The sequence below is a fragment of the Geotrypetes seraphini genome, chromosome 1 (assembly GCF_902459505.1).
Source record: "Geotrypetes seraphini chromosome 1, aGeoSer1.1, whole genome shotgun sequence".
In the NCBI taxonomy this organism is placed as follows: Eukaryota; Metazoa; Chordata; class Amphibia; order Gymnophiona; family Dermophiidae; genus Geotrypetes; species Geotrypetes seraphini.
The window spans coordinates 217,517,386-217,538,843 of record NC_047084.1 but is presented as its reverse complement, the minus strand read 5'-3'; the positions used below and the strand labels follow the sequence as shown (position 1 = coordinate 217,538,843).

Genomic DNA, 21,458 nt, shown 5'->3' with positions numbered 1-21,458 from the left:
TGACTTGGACGAAAAGTTGGATGAAAATGTGGTATAAAGATGGACAATTTAGCGGATTGGACAATCAGATCAGCAGGACGTATAGTTAGACGATTTTCGAAATGAAAAAAAATATGGACGTATTATTCGAAAATGTGTCCTAGGCTGTTTATTTACTTTGGACGACTTGTGACTTAGACGAAAACAGGATTAGACGTTCCTTTTGATTATGCCCCTCCATGCGTTTTACAACAGTAAAATAAGGGGAAGAACAAATTTAAGACATCAACGTTAAACAAACTAATTTTAACTCAAACACAAAACACAAAATAAATTAACTAAGAACAAGCAGGAGAGGGGGGAGAACTACAATAAATACAGAAAAGAGAATGAATAAAGGAGAAGAACAAAAGGACTGAGGGGGTCAATAAGAAAATAATAACGGGTTCATTTGATGGCGGTATTTTGTATTAACTGAATGCGTCTAATATCTTTCTGATTCCTTTATATAAAGAGTGACAATAATCTATTTTTGAGATGATAAGGGAATGAATCAAAATATTTAATGACAAAGGTTCCAGGATTTTTGCCAGAGATCTGATCATTCTGAGTCTGTAAAAGCAGCTTCTTGCCACAGTTCTACTTTATCTTTTCTGACAACAAAACTTAGGGACTTTTTAATGAAAATTTATCCTCCCCTCCTCCCCACCACCCCCGTTTTACAAAACTGCACAAGAGGTTTTCAGCATCGACTGACATGCTGAATGCTTTGTGCAGCTCCAACAGTCACAGAATTCCTATGAGTATCAGAGCAGTGAAGAGCATTCAGCATGCCGGCCGGCGCTAAAAACCTCTTGTGCAGTTTTGTAAAGGGGGTGGGTTAGTGTGATCTAATGGATATTAACATATGTTAAGTTCTACATGGGACATAGTTATAACATAGGATGTACAGCATTTAGCAGCATTAATATCAATTGTTATTCATGTGGAGGGGCATAATCGAAAGGGACGTCTAAGTCGGTTTACGTCCATCTTGCAAGTCGTCCAAAGTAAAAAACAGCTTAAGACACATTTTCAAAAGATACGTCCAACTTTTTTTTTCGTTTCGAAAATCGTCTAAATATACGTCCTGCCGATCTGATCGTCCAAGCCGCTAAATCATCCATCTTTATACCACATTTCCGTCCAACTTTCCGTCCCAAGTCCAAAATGCCTAGAACAAGCCCTGTTGGATGTGGGAGGGGTCTGTAAAGTGATGGACTGCACACCCAGACATGCCACCTAAATAGTGGGGTACCTTACAGGGCACTGCTGTGACCTTCACAAAAAGGGTGCCATGGCTTCTCCTCACTACAGCTCCCTTATAGGTCATGGTGAGCCCCCAAACCACCTCCAGAATCCCCTAGACCCACTTATCTACCACCCCAATAGCCCTTATTGCTGCAGGAGCCACTTATATGCCAGTACAAAAGGGTTTTGGGGGTGTATAGGGCAGTGCACATGTTTAAGTTTCAATGCAGTGATTACAGGGGCTTATGGGCATGGGTCCTCCTCTCTATGGGTCTCTAACCCACCCCAAGATGACTTAAGCTGCCGCTGGGCTGGATGACTAGGCTTTCCTATGCCAGGCTGCCAGGTGATGATGGTCTGGAGGCTGAATTTTCAAGTTATGATTAAAATTTTTATGGGGGTGGGGGGCGGTTGTTGATCACTGGGGTAGTGTGGGGGGGTCTGTTTCATGTGTTTTCAGTGCTTATCTGGTGAGTTTAAGTGGTTTTTTGTGACTTAGACCATGTTTTACATGGTCTAAGTCACAACGTCCAAATTCCGTCTAGGCTCTGTTGTAAAACATTCGGTTATACATGCTGTACGACTAAGTCTAAGCCTGCCCACATCTCGCCCAACTTCCGCCCTCAACACTCCTCCCGAAATGCCCCATTTAAATTTGGTCATTCAGCAGCACTATGAAGGCCTAGGTCGTTTAGAAATACGTCCAAAACCCGGTTTTATTATCGGCACTTGGACGTCTTTCATTTATGATCATCCAAATGCCGACTTAGGCCGGTTTTTGGACGTTTTTCTCTTTTGATTATGAGCCCCTTAGTATTTGATAAGCATTCAATTAAATTTACAATAAACTTGGAACTTAGAACAATAATTACTACTATTAATTATTTCTAGAGCGCTACTGGACATATGCAGCACTGTAGAGAGTCACAAAGGAGTCAATCCCTGCTCAAAAGAGCCAACAATCTGTACTACACAAATTTCAATAAAGTGTTTGAATTAAAAAAAAAGCTGAGAAAGGCCAACTTCATTTCATGGGTCCAAAAGCAGTCATATGCTTGAAAGTTTGTAACTTTGTAATTTTTTTCACACAAATTGTTTGTCCTAAAAAAATGCATTAAGGGCTCATTTTACAAAGGTATACTAGGGCCTTAACGCGCACAATAGTGCGCGTTAAATTCCCGAGCGCTCTAGCGTGGTAATTTTGTGCATGCACTAAAAACTCTAGCGCACCTTTGTAAAAGGATCCCTAAATCTGTGATCAAAATATTTTTCCCCAAATTAGGTAAGTAAACTGACTTGTAGGATTTGATATGTTTTTGCTTTACCGTATATTTTCTTAAAAAGTCAATCTGATCCTATCGATTAACTGAAAACATAAAATGAATGTACCCTCAGGGGTTGATTCGCCAACTTTTTGGCCAGAAAGAAAGCTGAGAGAAATAGCTTTTTGGGAAGACTGATGAATATAAATTATTGCTATTCAAACCTGGAGCTGATGCTGTATGGGATGCTGAATAGCAGAAAATTGAGCAATAATAAGCATATAATGAAACATTTGGGATCACCAAGCTCTGAGTTCTGGAAGGAATTAGCTGCCTCATTTCCTATGTATGAGTCTGATTATCCCTTTTCAGACATGCACTCGCTCTGGTGATGTCAGATCTTTATTGAAAAAAATGTAGGGAATCTGTACTAACAATATGGAACCAAGGATCTGGATAAAAGCAAGTTTTTTCAGCAAACAGTATAAACAGTCCCAAATGAAATGTGGTGTAATCAGAGAAGGACCCATGTTTTCATTTACCGTATTTTCACGCAGATAACGCGCACCCGTGTAAAACGCGCTCACGGGTATAGCGCGCAGAAACCACGATTTTATGTACAAAAACTTTTGTATACCGCGCTCACGGGTATACCGCGCATGCTGCCCGACTGTCCTTTCGCCTGCCCCGACTCTCCTCTGGCCACCCCGAGTCTCCTTTCGCCCTCCCCGACTCTCCGTGCGCTGTCCCGAGTGGAGTGGACTAGGGTAACTGGGGGGTGGAAATGGACCCGGAGTTTTCTCAGCAGAATTTCCCAGACCACCTCTTCCTCTCAACACATTGACACGCTACTGGGTTTATTTTATAGCTTTTTCACTCCCTTCGGTCTGCCTGTCCCCCTTGAAGGTCTGCCTGTCCCCCTTGAAGGTCTGTCCCCATCCTGAAAGCCTGATGCCCCCCCCGACGTCCGATACATCCCCCCCCCGGCAGGACCACTCGCACCCCCACCCCGAAGGACCGCCGACTCCCCGACAATATCGGACCAGAAGGGAGCCCAAACCCTCCTGGCCACGGCGATCCCCTACCCCCACCCCGCACTACATTACGGGCAGGAGGGATCCCAGGCCCTCCTGCCCTCGACGCAAACCCCCTCCCTCCAACGACCGCCCCCCCCAAGAGCCTCCGACCGCCCCCCCAGCCGACCCGTGACCCCCCTGGCCGACCCCCACGACACCCCCACCCGCCTTCCCCGTACCTTTGTGTAGTTGGGACAGACGGGAGCCAAACCCACCTGTCCGGCAGGCAGCCAACGACGGAATGAGGCCGGATTGGCCCATCCGTCCCAAAGCCCGCCTACTGGTGGGGCCTAAGGCGCGTGGGCCAATCAGAATAGGCCCTGGAGCCTTAGGTCCCACCTGGGGGCGCGGCCTGAGGCACATGGTCGGGTTGGGCCCATGTGCCTCAGGCCGCGCCCCCAGGTGGGACCTAAGGCTCCAGGGCCTATTCTGATTGGCCCACGCGCCTTAGGCCTCACCAGTAGGCGGAGCTTTGGGACGGATGGGCCAATCCGGCCTCATTCCGTCGTTGGCTGCCTGCCGGACAGGCGGGTTTGGCTCCCGTCTGTCCGGCCAACTACCAAAGGTACGGGGAAGGGGGGTGGGGGTTTCGTGGGGGTCGGCCAGGGGGGTCGCGGGTCGGCTGGGGGGGGCGGTCGGAGGTTCTTGGGGGGGCGGTCGTTGGAGGGAGGGGGGTTTGCGTCGAGGGCAGGAGGGCCTGGGATCCCTCCTGCCCGTAATGTAGTGCGGGGTGGGGGTAGGGGGTCGCCGTGGCCAGGAGGGTTTGGGCTCCCTCCTGGCCCGATATTGTCGGGGAGTTGGGTTGTCGGCCGGGCAAGAGGGCTTGGGCTCCCTCTTGCTCCGATCGTGGATGCGGGTGCGGGTGGGAGCGCGTGCGAGCGGTCGTTCGGGGTGGGGGTGCGAGCGGTCCTGCTGGGGGGGTGAATCGGGCATCGGGCGGGGTGGGAACTATGTAAAAAAAATTTTTGTATACCGCGCTCACGCATACAACGCGCGAGGGGTATGCGCGGTAGGTAAAAACGCATATAACGCGCGCGTTATATGCGTGAAAATACGGTATATGCAATCTTAATTCTCCTTTTCTTTTCTTTTTTCTCTACACACACTATGCAAGCCTCAATCCCTACATGACTGTCATGATTGCAAAATCTCCCAAACCTATTCCACACAGTCCATTTTGAGCCAATCAGGGCCTTAGGTCCCTCCCACTGCTTCCAAGATGCATTGGGAGGGGGGAAGGCTCATTATTTGTATCACACAGTCCTGTAGTAAGGAGGGAGTAAGCTTCTCTTCTGCCAATTTTACATTGGAAGGTACGGGGGTGTCGGGTGATGTCGAGGGCAGCGTTGCCTGATGTTGCGTGGTGTCGGGTGATGTGTGTGTGTGTGTGTGTGTGGGGGGGGGTGTTGCCTGATGTTGGGTGGTGTGGGTGATGTGGGGGGATGTTGCCTCATGTCAGGGATGTTGGGTGATGGGGGGGGGCAGGATTTTGGGGGGAGGGCCCAGCCTATCCTGACTGATGAAATCCCCTTCAGCTGAGCCAGCAGGAATCCCTGAAACTGGCATAACTGATGGGGATTTCTCTGCCGTGATCAGCTGATGGCAAGCCATTCAATGTGCTGTTTCCCCCCCTCCCCCCCCATCTCTGGGTGGTGTGAAGGGAGGTCATGCCTTAAACACTCCAGTGGTCATCTTGTCAGTTTGGACACCTTTGGGGCACTTAGTCATGTTTTAATTTGGTCTAAGTCCCAGTGTGTAAGTTTCACCTAGGACAGACATGGGCAACTCCAGTCCTCGAGGGCCGGAATCCAATCAGGTTTTCAGGATTACCTCAATAAATATGCATGAGATCTATTTAAATGCACTGCTTTCAATGCATATTCATTGGGGAAATCCTGAAAACATGACTGGATTCCGGCCCTCGAGGACCGGAGTTGCCCATGTCTGACCTAGGATGTCCTGAAAAAGCTTTGATTATTGCTTCAGGAAAATCCAGGTGGAAGCCCACCCAATACCTACCCATAACACACCTCCCACCATACCCCTTTGAGCTCTGGATGCACAGCAGCTTAAAAGTACTACTGAACGTCCAGAAAGTTTATTTTGATTATCGGCACTTGGACATCCCTGCTATTAGGACATCCAAGTGCTGCCATGTGCAGGTTTTTGAACTTTTTAAAGTTTTGATTATGCCCCCCCTCCCCCAGTGTTTACCGTGGTTCACATTGTGCCATACCTAAAGTGACAGTTGACATCATAACTCTACAGAGGCTCATTACTAAGGAGCTTATCACCCCAAACTTTCACTTAAATTCTTGTTGAAATTTTGGATCAAAAGCATTTATTTGGCGCACTATATTTACCATATAAACTATTATGAAAGATCATGACTTGATTGTTTGCAATTTCCGTACAAAAAAATAAAAAAGAATACCTATGATGGCGCTTTTTGTGAGATTGGAATTTTAAGTATGATCCATCTAACTTGGTTTAGGAGTCATCGAATGTACAAATCTAACTCGTCTGAGGCCTACACCCCCTCCTCCTTTCCCAGATTGTAACAGCATAGTCTCCATCCCCCTTCCCCTAAGACTATCTTACAATCCCTAAAATGCCCTAAAATGTCTAGTGGTATAGTCAGGAGAGGAGCAATGCCCCAGTTATGGCAGCCATTTTGAGAGCAGAGCCAGAGCACCAGCTTTCTGAAATTGACATTGCCACACACAGCCAATCTACATCCATAAATGTTGTTTGATGTTGCCACACGCAGCCAATCTACATCCATAAATGTTGTTTGTTATATGTTAGAAGCTTCTAATATGAACTCTATTATTACTTATCAATGATATTAATAAATAGGTGATGTTATCACACTGTAAATCAGTAACGGGTTTTCACAGAATAATAATAATACTTATACCAGATGTGGTTCTCCTGAACATTTTTCTTTCTGTGCAGGACTAGATGAAAATGCAGGAAGGGACTTCACTTTTTTCCTTTTGGCTTTTTCCACTTGAGCATTTGTAAAATAGTTGACAGCAGCAAACTCAATCAGAGCAGAGAAGACGAAAGCGAAGCAAACAGCTATGAACCAGTCCATGGCAGTGGCATAGGACACTTTTGGCAAGGAATGTCTCGCACTGATACTTAACGTTGTCATTGTTAATACTGTGGTTATTCCTTCAAAGCAAAAAGTAAACCACAATTAATTCCTTTATTTAACTTTATCACAAGAAGATAATAACCAAGTAGCTTGAGGCAAAATACATCTACAATTTCATTTTTCCTTTTTATGACTGCAAAACCAAATAATGCTATCAACAACAACAAAAAAAATGCAATTAAAACCGCTGACTGCCAAACAATAGTCATTAATTGTACATGGCACTTAAATCATGCAATTAGTGAATAATGAAGAAAAAGGAACTCAATTTACAATTTAGAAAAATGAGTACTCAGGGATCCTTACAATTCTAAAATAACAATGCCAACTGCAATGTGTGGCATCAATTAAAAAGAGTATCATGTGTTAAATGTTCCAGTAAAGAAATGGCCTCTTATTAAGAAAAGAACATTTTTTTCCATTAATATAATAGTTTGGTAGAGGTGAAACTCTATATGATAGATAGATAGATAGATATGAGGGTTCTTCATAAAGTTTCCATACTTTCATACCTTGATTAATATACCCACATTCCTATGCCTGAGCACTTCACAACTGCTCGCAGAGACATGTCCACAAAAGCAGTCAGTGAATAGTAGTGTCTTCAGCTTTCTTTTGAACTGCCCGACATCTTTTTCTTCTCATAATTCCTTAGGTAGGGCATTCCAGAACATCGGGGCCATTACTGAGAACATTCTCAAACTGATGCATTCATATTTAATGTATTTGTGAGAGGGGATCTTGCAGGTGATCGTGTCCAGAGCATAGTGCCCTTGATGGTGCCTATCTGTGGAGTCTAGTGAGCAATTATTGAGGTTCCAATGAATGCAAGACCTTGAATGAGAGCAGTAGGGTGTTGAATTTCACCCTGCTCTCAATTGGGAGCCAGTATAATTTTTTGTTTGTTTGTTTGTTTTAACCAGTGGTGTAGAGCTCCTCTGCCGTGATTCTCCCAGCAGGAATCTTGCTGCAACATTTTGTACTGTCTGAATTTGTCTGGTCAGATACTTTGGTAGTCCTAACAGGATGGCATTGCAGTAATCAGAGTCTGACCATACAAATGAAACCACTACATTAGTCAATACAGGAAAGGTGAGGTATGGTTCCAGACCTCATATCCAATATAGTTTCCCATAGACATTTTTACTATTTGCTGAACCTGTATGGTCATATCAAACTTTAAGCCCAGCTATACTCCCAGATCTCTCTCCCCTCCCACATTTGGCTCTATTAGAGAGTCGTTCAGTATCAGCTGGAATTTATCTTTCTCTCCTCCCCATTTATTGATCAGCAATAGCTCTGTTTTCTCTTTATGTGCTGCTAAACCATTGGCCTGAAACCATTCAAACATTTTTTCCAGACCTAAATTGATTGTCTGTTTCATCACAGCATCTGATAAACTTCCCTAATGGTTTCAGGAAAACATTGAATAGCATGGGGGACAAAGCGGACCCATGTGGAGCCCCTATATCTGTTTTTTGTCAGTTGCTATTATTTCCATGCCATTCCACTCTTACAATACTGTTGGAGAGGAAGGATTAGATCCATGTTAGTACCCTTCCTCCCAGCCCTACTTCCTTGCAGCGTGAACCCAGTAGGCCATGTTGGACCAGATCGAATGCTGTAGAGAGGTTAAAGAACACCAGTAACACATCTTTCCCCCCTCCCTGGTATGTATGGACTGTGTCTCATACTTCTACTAAAACTGTCTCTGTACTCAGATGCCGTCTGAATCCTGTTTGTGCCTGATCAAGTTCAGTAAATTGGAACACAGACGTTTATGCAAAATAAACATTTAAGTGTTTTTTTGTTTTTTTAAATTTCTATACCTTCTGAATCCTACACGTGATTTACAATATATCAACATGCATAGTATTTAAAAGCAATACAAAAGAGAGAATTTATATTCACAGTTAATCTTCGATCAAGACAAGTCAGACCCTATAAAAAAAAAAGCATTGACAAACAATTGTGTTTTAAGGAGTTTCCTGAAAGTTCCTGTCAGCACATTTCCTTGGTACAAATAGGTACAAATAGGTTTGTAAAATGAAGGTTTTAAGTTTATAGGAATGCCTAAAGAGGAAAGATTTTGTTGTTGGAGTATTTTTTTTACTGTTGCCCCTTCTCATGAAAGCATCTAGCCACATCCTGAATGTCGATGGTTTGTTGTATAAAGATTCAGTGATACATTTTCTCAAGATTGGATAACACTGGTTAACACTCATTTTGGTGCCTCAAATGTAAGACCTATTTCTGGGTATATTTGATCTACTGATTCCAAAAATGGCACCAGTTTTCTCCTATCAGCTCTAGTTTTTGAGATACAAAATATGTGCCATATATCACTCTTCACTCTGCTCGTCCATTAAATAAGCAGGATATTTTAATGTAGTGTTTAAATTGATATATTTTAAGCATGAAGGAAACATATTAAAAATTAAAAGTGTACATCATGAAAATCTATTTATTGCATACCAAAAGCACAAGTTTATGATACAAACTTTCCAGTCATTCGACACGCAAGAAGCTCCTTTTGTAAGAATTCCGAGAATTGAATCTGCTAGGACAATCCCACATAAGATTACAATAGTACCATCATGTGTGCATCCTATCTTCCTCGGTATCTGGCTTTCATTGTTTTTATGTCTTGGTGAAATCTTTCACCTTGTTCTTCGCTTAAGTCACCAAGGTTCTCTGAAAAATTATCTAAGTGACTGTGCAGATAATGAACTTTAACACTCATGCTACAGCGAAGCCTGATGAAATGAAAGAGCATATCCTCTACTAATTGTATGTAGTTGCCGCCCAAAAATTTTTTCACAACAAGATTAAATGAACCAGGCACATGATTCAATTTCATTCATTGAAGATATGAAATATGGGTCATTTGTAAGTTGTCTGATCTGTTGACCATTGAAAATTCCTGCCTTCGGTTTTTCCATGATAAGCCCAGGTAACATACGCACACGTATTCAATGCACAAACTGTCTTTATTCAAAGCCTTTACAAATTGTTTTAATCAGGCCTTGCTTTAAATGTAGTGGTGGCAGTATGATTCTTTCTCATGCTACCAAAGGTTCATTGATTACATTTTGTCCTCCAACCACCAGAGGCCAATCTTTTTTTTTTTTGCCCAACGTTCATGTTTGGCTCTACTATCCCAAAAGCATAAAAAGCAAGGATGCTTTGTGTATTTACTTTGTTGACCAAGAAGAAAATTAACCATCTTCAAGTCTACACAAATCATAAGAACATAAGAAGTTGCCTCCGCTGGGTCAGACCAGAGATCCATCGCGCCCAGCAGTCCGCCCCGCGGCGGCCCATCAGGCCCATGGCCTGTAATGTGATCCTTCTCTAAGCCCTTGATCCCTTTTATCCTTCTATCCATACTCTGTCTAAAACCTATCTCTATCTCTATCTGTATCCCTCAATCCCCCTATCGTTCAGGAATTTATCCAATCCTTCCTTGAACCCCCCATAGTGTACTCTTTCCTATCACAACCTCCGGAAGCGTATTCCAGGTGTGTAAAAAAGAACTTTCTAGCAATGGTTCTAAAATTGTCCCCTTTCAGTTTCTCTGAGTGCCCTCTTGTGCTTGTGGTTCCCAATAATCTGAAGAATCTGTCCCTTTCTACCTTCTCTATGCCCTTCATGATCTTGAAAGTCTCTATCATGTCTCCTCTGAATCTCCTCTTTTCAAGGGAGAAGAGCCCCAGCCTTCCCAACCTGTCTGCGTATGAAAGGTTTTCCATACCTTTTATAATTTTCGTCACTCTTCTCTGGACCCTTTCAAGTATCGCCATGTCCTTCTTGAGGTACGGTGACCAATACTGGACACAGTACTCCAGATGCGGGCACACCATCGCACGATACAGCGGCATGATGACTTCCTTCGTCCTGGTTGTAATGCCCTTCTTAATAATACCCAACATTCTGTTTGCTTTCTTTGAGGCCGCTGCACATTGTGCCATTGATTTAATTGTAGTATCTACCAGCACACCCAAGTCTTTTTCAAGGTTACTATCCCCTAGCACTGATCCCCCCATTTTGTATCTGAACATCGGATTTTTTTTCCTAAATGCATGACCTTGTATTTCTCTATATTAAAGCGCATTTGCCATTTACTTGCCCACTCTTCCAGCTTGTTTAGGCCCCTTTGTAGGTCTTCCCATTCTTCAATGGTTCTAACCCTGCTGCAGAGTTTGGTGTCATCCACAAATTTTATAACTTCACACTTCGTCCCCGCTTCTAGGTCATTTATAAATACATTGAACAGCAGCGGTCCGAGCACCTGGGGAACACCGCTTATGACCTTCCGCCAGTCCGAGTAGTGGCCCTTCACTCCAACCTGTTGCTTTCTGCCTGCCAACCAGTCTTTAATCCACCTGTGTACGTCCCTTTCCACCCCGTGGCTCCACAGCTTCCTAAGAAGCCGCTCATGGGATACCGTGTCAAAGGCTTTTTGGAAGTCGAGATAGATGATGTCTATGGGTTCTCCTTTGTCCATCTGGCTGTTTATCCCTTCAAAGAAATGCAGTAGGTTCGTTTGGCATGATCTTCCCTTGCAGAAGCCATGCTGGCTCACTTTCAGTTGTCCATTTTTTTCTATGTGTTCACAGATGGTGTCCTTTATCAGTGCCTCCATCATCTTGCCTGGGACTGAAGTCAGGCTTACTGGCCTGTAGTTCCCTGGGTCACCCCTTGATCCCTTTTTAAAGATAGGTGTGACATTTTCTATTTTCCAGTCCTCCGGGATCTCCCCAGTTTTCAAGGACAAGTTACAAATTTGTCGGAGAGTTTCCGCTATTTCGTTCCTTAGCTCTTTTAGAACCCTTGGGTGGATTCCGTCCGGGCCTGGTGATTTGTCGCTTTTTAGTCTGTCTATCTGTTAGAGCAGTGTTCTTCAACCTTTTTACACCCGTGGACCGGCAGAAAAAAAATAATTATTTTGTGGACCGGCAAACTACTAAGACTAAAATTTAAAAATCCCGTTTCCGCCCCATCTCCGCGAGCTCGGTCCCCACAAATCATCTGATCCCATCCACACAAGCCTCAGTTATGATTTTATATTGAATGTATTTTATTAAAGTATAAAAAGAAACAATATTCTGTAGAATTGTCATTTTATAAATACAAATAATTCAGAGCAAGGATCAACAAAACCCCTGTCTCCCCTCCCCTTCACATATATCCCCTCTACTATCAAGAAAACTGAACAAGCCAAATTATTACAGAATGCTACACAGAAATATCATGCTAACAGAATACTGAAGTAACACATGACAGGAATAGTTTTAGGGGAGTGCAACTAGGGCAACTGCCCCCTGTTCAGAGAGCGCCCTAAGCCAGCTGAAAGCTAAATAAGCACTGCCTGGGTTTTGCAGTCCCCAGTTATGTCTAACACCAGCTCTAGCAGGATATATATATTTCAAATCTGATATATTCTAATCACAAAATAGAAATAAAATTATTTTTTTCTACCTTTTGTCGTCTCTGGTTTCTGCTTTCAATCTTTTTTTCACTCTCTTCCTTCCAGCGTATGCCCTCTCTGTCTCTTCAATCCAGCATCTGCCCCTTCCATCCACTATCTGTCCTCCATATGGTATCTGTCTTCTTTCTATGTCCCTCTCCCCTTTCCATCCAGCTTGTGCCCCTCTCTCCTATTTACATGATTCATTCCAGCTTCACTGCTCTCTTCATTTTTATCTCTCCTACACCAGATCTATCATCGTTGTCCCTCTGCTTATTTTTCTGCTGACCCCTTCCTATCATCAATCTCTCTACTTTCTCATGCCTGTGTCTCCCCTTCCCCTCCTCTAATCTCTCTGCCAGCTGTTTCCTTCCTTTTTTCCTTCTCCCTTCCCTCCTCCTCCTGTCCAGCAGTAACTCTCTTCCCTTCCTCCCCTCCCAGCAGCATCTCTCCGTCTCCCTCTCCAGTAGCAGCTGTCCCTTTTTTTTCCTTGCCCAGCAGCTTCCCAGATTCCTTTCCCTCCTCCCCTCCCAGAAGCATCTCTCCTTCTCCCTCTCCAGTAGCAGCTGTACCTTTTTTTCCTTGCCCAGCAGCTTCCCAGATTCCTTTCCCTCCTCCCCTCCCAGAAGCATCTCTCCTTCTTCTCCCTCTCCAGTAGCAGCTGTCCCTTTTTTTATCTTGCCCAGCAGCTTCCCAGATTCCTTTCCCTCCTCCCCTCCCAGAAGCATCTCTCCGTCTCCTTCTCCCTCTCCAGTAGCAGCTGTCCCTTTTTTTATCTTGCCCAGCAGCTTCCCAGATTCCTTTCCCTCCTCCCCTCCCAGAAGCATCTCTCCTTCTTCTCCCTCTCCAGTAGCAGCTGTCCTTTTTTTTCCTGGCCCAGCAGCTTACCAGATTCCTTTCCCTCCTCCCCTCCCAGATGCATCTCTCCTTCTCCTTCTCCCTCTCCAGTAGCAGCTGTCCCTTTTTTTTCCTGGCCCAGCAGCTTCCCAGATTCCTTTCCCTCCTCCCCTCCCAGATGCATCTCTCCTTCTCCTTCTCCCTCTCCAGTAGCAGCTGTCCCTTTTTTTATCTTGCCCAGCAGCTTCCCAGATTCCTTTCCCTCCTCCCCTCCCAGAAGCATCTCTCCTTCTTCTCCCTCTCCAGTAGCAGCTGTCCTTTTTTTTCCTGGCCCAGCAGCTTCCCAGATTCCTTTCCCTCCTCCCCTCCCAGATGCATCTCTCCTTCTCCTTCTCCCTCTCCAGTAGCAGCTGTCCCTTTTTTTTTCCTGGCCCAGCAGCTTCCCAGATTCCTTTCCCTCCTCCCCTCCCAGATGCATCTCTCCTTCTCCTTCTCCCTCTCCAGTAGCAGCTGTCCCTTTTTTTTCCTGGCCCAGCAGCTTCCCAGATTCCTTTCCCTCTTCCCCTCCCAGATGCATCTCTCCTTCTCCCTCTCCAGTAGCAGCTGCCCCTTTTTTTTCCTGGCCCAGCAGCTTCCCAGATTCCTTTCCCTCCTCCCCTCCCAGAAGCATCTCTCCTTCTCCCTTTCCAGTAGCAGCTGTCCCTTTTTTCCCCTGCCCAGCAGCTTCCCAGACTGATAGTGGTTTTCTCCCCTCCCAGCAGCTCTTCTTACTTCCCAGCGCAGCGATTCACGAAGGTAGCCTCGGGTCCTTTGTTGGGTTGCGCCGCCTCTGAGGAAAGAGGAAGTTGCATCATCAGAGGCAGCCGCGACTCAGCAAAAGCCCCGAGGCTGCCTTCGTGAATCGCTGCGCTGGGAAGTAAAGGAGAGCTGCAGAGAGGGGAGAAAGCCACTGTCGGAGGCTCCCCAAGATCTCTCCGGCCCAGCGCACGCTTCCGATGCTGATATTGCCGGTCCTGCGCGGACCGGCAGGAAGTTCAAATGAGTCAATCTTGCCGGTCCTGCGCGGACCGGCAAAAATTTCCTGCGGACCGCTACCGGTCCGCGGACCGGCGGTTGAAGAACTGTGTGTTAGAGGATATCCTCATGGCTTATCTCTATATGCACCAGTTTTTCTTCTTGATCTCCACTTATGATCACTTCGGGTTCTGATACATTTGATGGGTCCTCGCTCGTGAAGACCGACGAGAAGAACTTGTTTAACCTGTCGGCTACCTCTTTTTCCTCCTTTACCACCCCCATTTCTGTCTCCATCATCCAACGGTCCTACTTCCTCCCTCGCCGGTTGCTTCCCCTTGACGTATCTGAAGAACAATTAGAAGTTTCTGGATTCCTCAGCCATCATCCATTAATATTCTTGGTAATTTATCTTTTCCAAGACTAAATAGATGTCCTTGTACTCTTCTTTTATCCTGGTGGAGTGACCGATTGGAATAGAACCATATTTGTTGCTTATTTAAAAGAACACATTTCAATCTACATTTTTAACTGTTGATGAAAAGATGCTACTCACTTGGGTTACATTCTGAAAGATCCATTTTCTTTAGAAAGTTTCTAATGTCATTGCAGAATACTAAGTTGTTGTCTTCAGTAAAGAATGACAGCAAGTCCTTTTCTATCCTTCAATAAAATGTAATTTTTGTTCCAGGCTGTAGTACATTCTTTTCCTTTAGTCTGGAGGCAAGCAATTCAGAAGAATCCTTGGAAAGATTTAAGTCCCTGATCAGATCACTCAATTCATTTTGGTCAAAGCATTCACATTGTGAAGATGTTTGGGAACCATTGTCACTGCCCCCACTTTCTTTACCTTGTGCGATATTAGACATGCAAGACTCATCCTCTGAGAGCTGTAATAGTTCATAGAAAGGTGAAACAGGTACAAGATCTGAGTGCGGAACAGGTCTCCTGACTGAAGGTAGATTAGGATAACATCATTTATCATGATTATTTTGATTGTTGCCTATGATATTAACAATGCAATAATAACAGTTCCCTCCAAACCATTGGTACTCCAAATTTCAGGCAGCTTCTCTTTCCATTTGTCCACTGGCGCAAATGCTCCATACAAGTTTTGCATACAATATGAGGAGCCCATGGTTTATTTTGATCTCAAAGTATGATGCCAAAATAACCTACATATGCTCTTTTTACAAATTAAATATAGATTTCCTACTTGCTTTCAGTGTGTACTCCACACAAATATAGCAAAATTTGTTGGGACGATTCAAGCAGCTTCATCTTGAAGTAGCCATAGCCTCTACAATAGTTGATTTACAAAAAATGAAATGATATGAATGTGAATATACACACACCTCCTATACATTCATAACTATTATACAGTTAAGTTACTTACCTTTTTTCAATCCAATGTTTTGGATGTAATACTACAGTTGGAAATATGTAAACACTCTCACTATATCTGCTAACTTGAACACAAAATCACAAACCAGGTAACAGGTGACAAAGTTGAAAAACCAATTAGAATTGAAATCTATGTGCAACTGTTTTAAACAGATCAGCTGAGAAGCCTTTGAAATGCAAATTTGTGTAGTCTAAGAAAACCATGTTTACCATCTAAATTTTTTGCACATAATTATGTAATATAACAGAACAAAGGTGATTTTGTCATTTGAGCTTTACATTTTTATACCAGTGTACATTATAGGAAAGGAAGTAGATAAATGGTTGTGAAACAAAGGTCAGTATACTGTACACTCAAAAAATGTGGGTAATTTAAATACATAAATTTCCCATTCAAAAAAGAAAGCTTGTTATGACATCCCAATTCTGCAGAAGAGATCTTTTAAATAGCAGTAAAAAAAGTTAATAAATTCAACCATATCAAAAAACCTAGAATTGTTGCAGTCTATCCAATGCAATTTTCTGATTTAGTGCCCCAAATAACCCTAGGAACAGGTGAAAAATCCAAGGCACCAAGAAAATTTTGTTGTTGATCTGTGTAATTATTCACTCAATCTCGTCTTTCAAGGATTTTTGCTTTTGATTGACCCCTAAAGAAAGCTCTGCATAGCCGAAACACGGACCATGACAGGTCACTGGGTCACTTCAATAAAGTTTTGATTTTAAGAACAAAGACTTTTTTTTTCAAGCCAATCATTACAAATCTTTAGAACTCTCGACTAGCACACTTGAAGTACTACTCCATTTTTGTGCGTTTTCTCTGTTGCTCCTGTGGAGATTTTGTTCTTCTTTGTGGTTATTAGTTGTCATATTTATCTCAGCTTAAACCTATTTCAATAGTAGCTCAAACTTAGTTACATTTAAGTACATTAGGTATATCCCTGTTCCCAGAGGTCTTATAATATAAGTTGTCAACGCAGAAGTCAGAGTGGCGCCTAGTGATGCCTAAGTCAAGGTACCCTCTGGTAGGTGGGGTTAGGGACATAGAATAGGTGTGGTTCACTTAGATGTCGCTAAGCATCTGAGTTAGATGCCAGTAGATTAGGCCAAGTAAAACCTGGTGCCTGTTCTAGGACACCTAGGGCTCCTTTTACGAAGGTGCACTAGGGCTTTAACGCGTGCAATAGCACGCGTTAAATTCCCGAGTGCGCTAGCCGCTACCACCTCCTTTTCAGCAGACGGTAGATTTTCAGCTACCGCATGCCATAGCGCGTGGTAATTTTGTGCATGTGCTAAAAACCCTAGTGTACCTTCATAAAAGGAGCTCCTAGATATGCCTAAGCATGTCTAGGCACTGCTAGGTGGGATTCTATAAAGGATACCTAGTGGTTGATTGACAACCATGTGGAGCAGTGCCTTCAATATAGGTGTGCTTAGGTGCTGTTTATAAAATCTGTTCATACTGTTTAGAATACTACACTATAAATTATGTGAATCACTTTGCACACCTAGACATGCCTATTTATGCCAGCCATGTTGGCATTAGAGGATGCACCTATAATGGGTGCACGAATGCTGACTTAAGTCAGTCACTTTCTATAAACAAAATCTTGGTGTCAGGATGTTATTAAAGAATTGGTGCTAAGAACACAGCATTGGAGCATCTCGGCTGAGATGGCAATTTGTAGAATCAGCTTGTATATATATATTTTAGGTTGCAGTAGCTACACTAATATAACAATAGCATTGTTAGTAAGCAGTAAAATAGAATTACCAAATACAGTGCGGGCTGGAACAGATTCCTTGTTTATCCAAAATGACACTTGCGAGAGTATGACTGTCATAATACAAGGGATATAAGTCTGAATCACAAAATAACCCATCTTTCGCCTGAGGTGGAAATAAACCGTCATAACAATGTATTCACCTAAAAATAAAGAGAAACAAAGGTCTCAAACCATAATTCTTCCCATTCATCTTTGCATGATTGCAGTTTTTAATTTCAATATGAATCAATTGATCTTCAGTGCTCAGCAAAGTTATAATCATGTTTCTATATATTCCTCATGGAGCATGGAATTTATGAATATGTAGCATGTTTCATAGGTTGAAGAAACACATTGTCTGACATAGTGGCCATGACATGATTTTTTGTGCTTGTCTCCAGTCAGTTCCTACTACATGCTTAAAGACTAGTAAACTGTTTTTAGTCCATTTCTCTGTGCATTTGACATCAAATGGACCCCTGATGAAGGCGTGTTGGGCCGCCGCGTGAGCGGACTGCTGGGCACGATGGACCTCAGTTCTGACCCGGCAGAGGCATTGCTTATGTTCTTATGGTCTTATGAAACACAGACCGTGTAGGGTCCGGTTGAACTTTTTCATATGTATTTTTATGTTGTTATGATTTTATTGTGAAAGGACGTATAATAAATCATTTTCAGAACATCAGCATCCACAGGTTTTTGTTTTTTATGTTGTTGGATTGATTCTTCTGTGGATTTTGGGGTCTTCTTTTTTCTTTTGTTGTGTTGCATTCAGTGCCAGAAGGCTACATCTCCCCTTAAATCGACAGCTGGCATTAACAACCATTGGCCAAGTACTCTCTTGAAAGATAAAAAGGAGAAATCCAAGAGAAGATAAAGTAGCCCAACCTAACACTGCTATGGCTCCAATCAAGTTGATGATGGCAATTTGGTGATGGCCGCCTACCCTTCAAGAAGATTATAGGTACCTAAAGGCCATATATTTCAGGAACAACTTCAGTAGTTTCAGTAGCTGTTCAGGGAAAGAAAAACTAAATGTTGGAACAAGAAAGTAATTTATATGTTCATCTACTTGGGCTACTAGATAACCAAAGAAAGCAACAAAAGACTGACTTCAGGCCTTTTACTAAAGCGTGTTAATCAATTAAACATAGAAACATGATGGCAGATAAAGGCCAAATGGCCTATCTAGTCTGCCCCAGTAACCATTATCTCTTTCTCTCTCCGAGAGATCCCATGTGCCTATCCCAGGACCTTTTGAATTCAAACACAGTCAATATTTCTACCACCTCTTCTGGGAGACTGTTTCATACATCTACCACCCTTATAGAGTTAGTGTAGGTTGTTACCACATAAGCATGGTAATCGTTACTACAGTGATATGACAACATGTGCATGTCGGATAAAGGGTGGAAACTGGGCAGGTTACAGAAGGAGAATGGGTGTGAACTTCACAATGCATTTAGGGCTAGATGCACTAAAGATACCGACGATCACTGTTGGCTGATTCTCCAGCAGCGATCAATGTGCTATCAAGTTTGAATGCAAACGATTTGCATGGAGGTGCAAATCATTTGCTTGCAAATGCGACTGATCAATTGCTCATTGAGCGACTGACACATGCACAAATCCCTAACAGCAGTGATATAGGAAGCAGCCTCCTGTCACTGCTGTTAGGGCTTCTTTTTTTAATGGAGCATATGTTATCTGTATGTGTTACACATGCACAATTTGTTCCATTAAAAAAAAAAGAAAAAAGCTCCTCCCTAGCCATGCCCCCCTGCATCAGGCACCCTGCACCATCACCCCCTCCCAACCTCCCCTCCAAAATGGCAGGAGAGATGCCCACCCTCTCCTGCCACCAGATGCCCCAAACCCCCCACTCCCGAACTTCTTCTGTACCTTTTTGAAAAGTTGGAAGCAAGAAGCCTGCAATGAGGCTCCTGCTTCAGGCTGCCAGTCCTAAATGATGGGACTTCCCCTCCCAGGTGCATCATGTGATGCATTGGGAGGGGGTCAAAGACCCTGTCTGGTTCATTCACCTAAGGCCTCCCAAGGAGGGGCCTTAGGTGTCTGAGTCAATCAGGCCTTAGGTACCTCCCTCTATATCCTGGTGGCAGGAGGGAGTGGGCATCCCTCCTTATATTTTATTTAGGTTTGGGGGAAACAGTGATCAGGGCTGCCTGGCGTGGGGGGAGGAGTGGATTATGGTGCATGAGTGTTCTGTGTGGCAGGAGGGAGTGGGCATCCATCCTGTCATTTTTTGAGGGTTCAGGTGGAGAAAATGGCTCAGGGGTGCCTGGTGCAGGGAAGGTAATTTTTTCTTGTGCCAAATTTGTAGGGGGTCATTGGGGAAGGCATCATCAGCTGCCGGACAGAAACCCCCCAAACCCCCTACACCCACGATCATCATTCTCTTCCTGGTTGGACTGAGAACTTTTCAGTGGCCCCTCATATGTCCTTGCAGAATGGGCAGGAAAAATTAGGTAGCCAGGATAGACCAATTGATCTTTTTCTTCCATCATCAACTATACAATGGGTGTATTGATGTTTTAGTGTTCACTGGAGTGTGCTGCCTTTTCCTAGGTACACTCTTGTTGCGGGAGTTCTGGATTATTACTAAAAATCATATTTTTTAAATAGTGGGGGAGGGTTTTAAAAACTGATCAAACCTGGGTATCACTTATCCTAGGTACACCACTGAGAATACATTAGGGCTCAGCAACCTTTTGTAGACATACTCCATGGTTTAGAGAAGATATTGCATAAATTAATATACCAATGTAAAGAAACAAATAGTTTAGGGAAGGAAAAACAAAATGATGTATGGGGAAGGTTAAGAAATAAAAAGACAGATCAATATTCTCAGATTACTGGGTTTATTAAGGTTTTTAAAACATATCTAGAAAATGTATGTCTGCTAAATCACAGCTAACATTAATCTTAATTTAAACATTCTTACCCGTAATAGATTTAATGGTTTCACTCGATACAGTTTGCCCAACCAGGTCATACTGAACTAAACTAGAAGATTCTTTAGGTACTTCCACTGATTTTTCAGGTCCTTTTGTCCAAGTATAGATCATTTCACTCTTTGGGTATGCATCTGTAAGGAAAAAATAAATAAAAGTAAAAACAGAAAGTCACTTTGGTTCTCAAAAGTAGTTGGTGAAAAGATAATGAAAAAGAGATCAACCTTTTTTAAATAACAAGAGATTGCAAAAAGAAAGGAAGGCAGGCAACAATATCTGAAAAAGCTAAGAGAATCTGCTAAAGTAGTCAGGAAAGAAAAATGCAAATGGAAGAAAAATAGTCAATATAGTAAAAATGGGAAGACAAAACATTTTTTAGATAAGTTAGGGCTCCTTTTACAAAGCCAAGGTAGCGAGTCCTGGCTCGGCAAATGCACCACAGCCCATATGGCAGAAATCACTGCCATGGCTTTGTAAAAGGGGTCCTTAATGATAGGAGAAAATAGAAAGGTGGCATTGTGATGCCTTTTGCTGCAGTGAATACAGATCTCCTTACTGCATTCTTGCTGCAGTGGTTGAATCAGATGCACAAACGTTTGATAATGGGGCACTTGGTAGAGGATACAGGCTGCAAGTCTAAGATACAGTTTGTAAAAATTTGGACTCCTTATTTGAACAAATTAACCATGAGAGTTCTATCAGCATTGCTTAATAAATTAGAATTATATCAACATTACTGTATGGGATATGGGACTGGAGTGGGGGAAACCTGGGATAGGGCAGGGGTGCCCAAAAGGTCGATCATGATCAACCAGTAGATCGCGAAGGCAACATGAGTCAATTACGGAGCACATCTCGGGTTCCATAATAGACTCGTGTTGCCTTCCGTTTTACCTGCTTCCCGACCATGTAAAGAGGACGCTGAAGCGAAGGGCCCACCAACCTTCTTCACCGACATCAATTCTGATGTTGGAGAGGAAGTTCCTGACCAGCCAGCCAGTGATTGGCTGGCTGGAACTTCCTCTCCGAAGTTAGAATTGATGTCGGGTGGGGAAGGTTGTTCAGCCCGGTGCTTTAGCGTCCTCTTTACGGCATCAGCCTGTTCCCCAATGGCGGCAGTGGTAGTGGCTTGGGGGAGGGCAGGAAGGGAGAAAGAAAGGCAGGGAGACACACAGAAAGAGGGCATGGAGATAGCGTTGGTCTGTACAGAGGTCTGTTCTGGTTT

General features: G+C 43.5%; 1 protein-coding gene across 2 annotated transcripts in view; it reads right to left on the bottom strand.

Annotated features, from left to right (window-relative positions):
• Positions 1-21,458, bottom strand: part of GABRA4 (gamma-aminobutyric acid type A receptor subunit alpha4) — a 159,705-nt gene that overhangs the window by 74,668 nt on the left and 63,579 nt on the right. For both annotated transcript variants that reach the window (XM_033921157.1, XM_033920327.1), the window contains exons 6-8: positions 20,224-20,367; positions 17,270-17,422; positions 6,528-6,787 (exon numbers count right to left, since the gene is read on the bottom strand). In XM_033921157.1, coding sequence (XP_033777048.1) covers positions 6,528-6,787; positions 17,270-17,422; positions 20,224-20,367 — 557 coding nt within the window. The remainder of the gene's footprint in view (positions 1-6,527; positions 6,788-17,269; positions 17,423-20,223; positions 20,368-21,458) is intronic.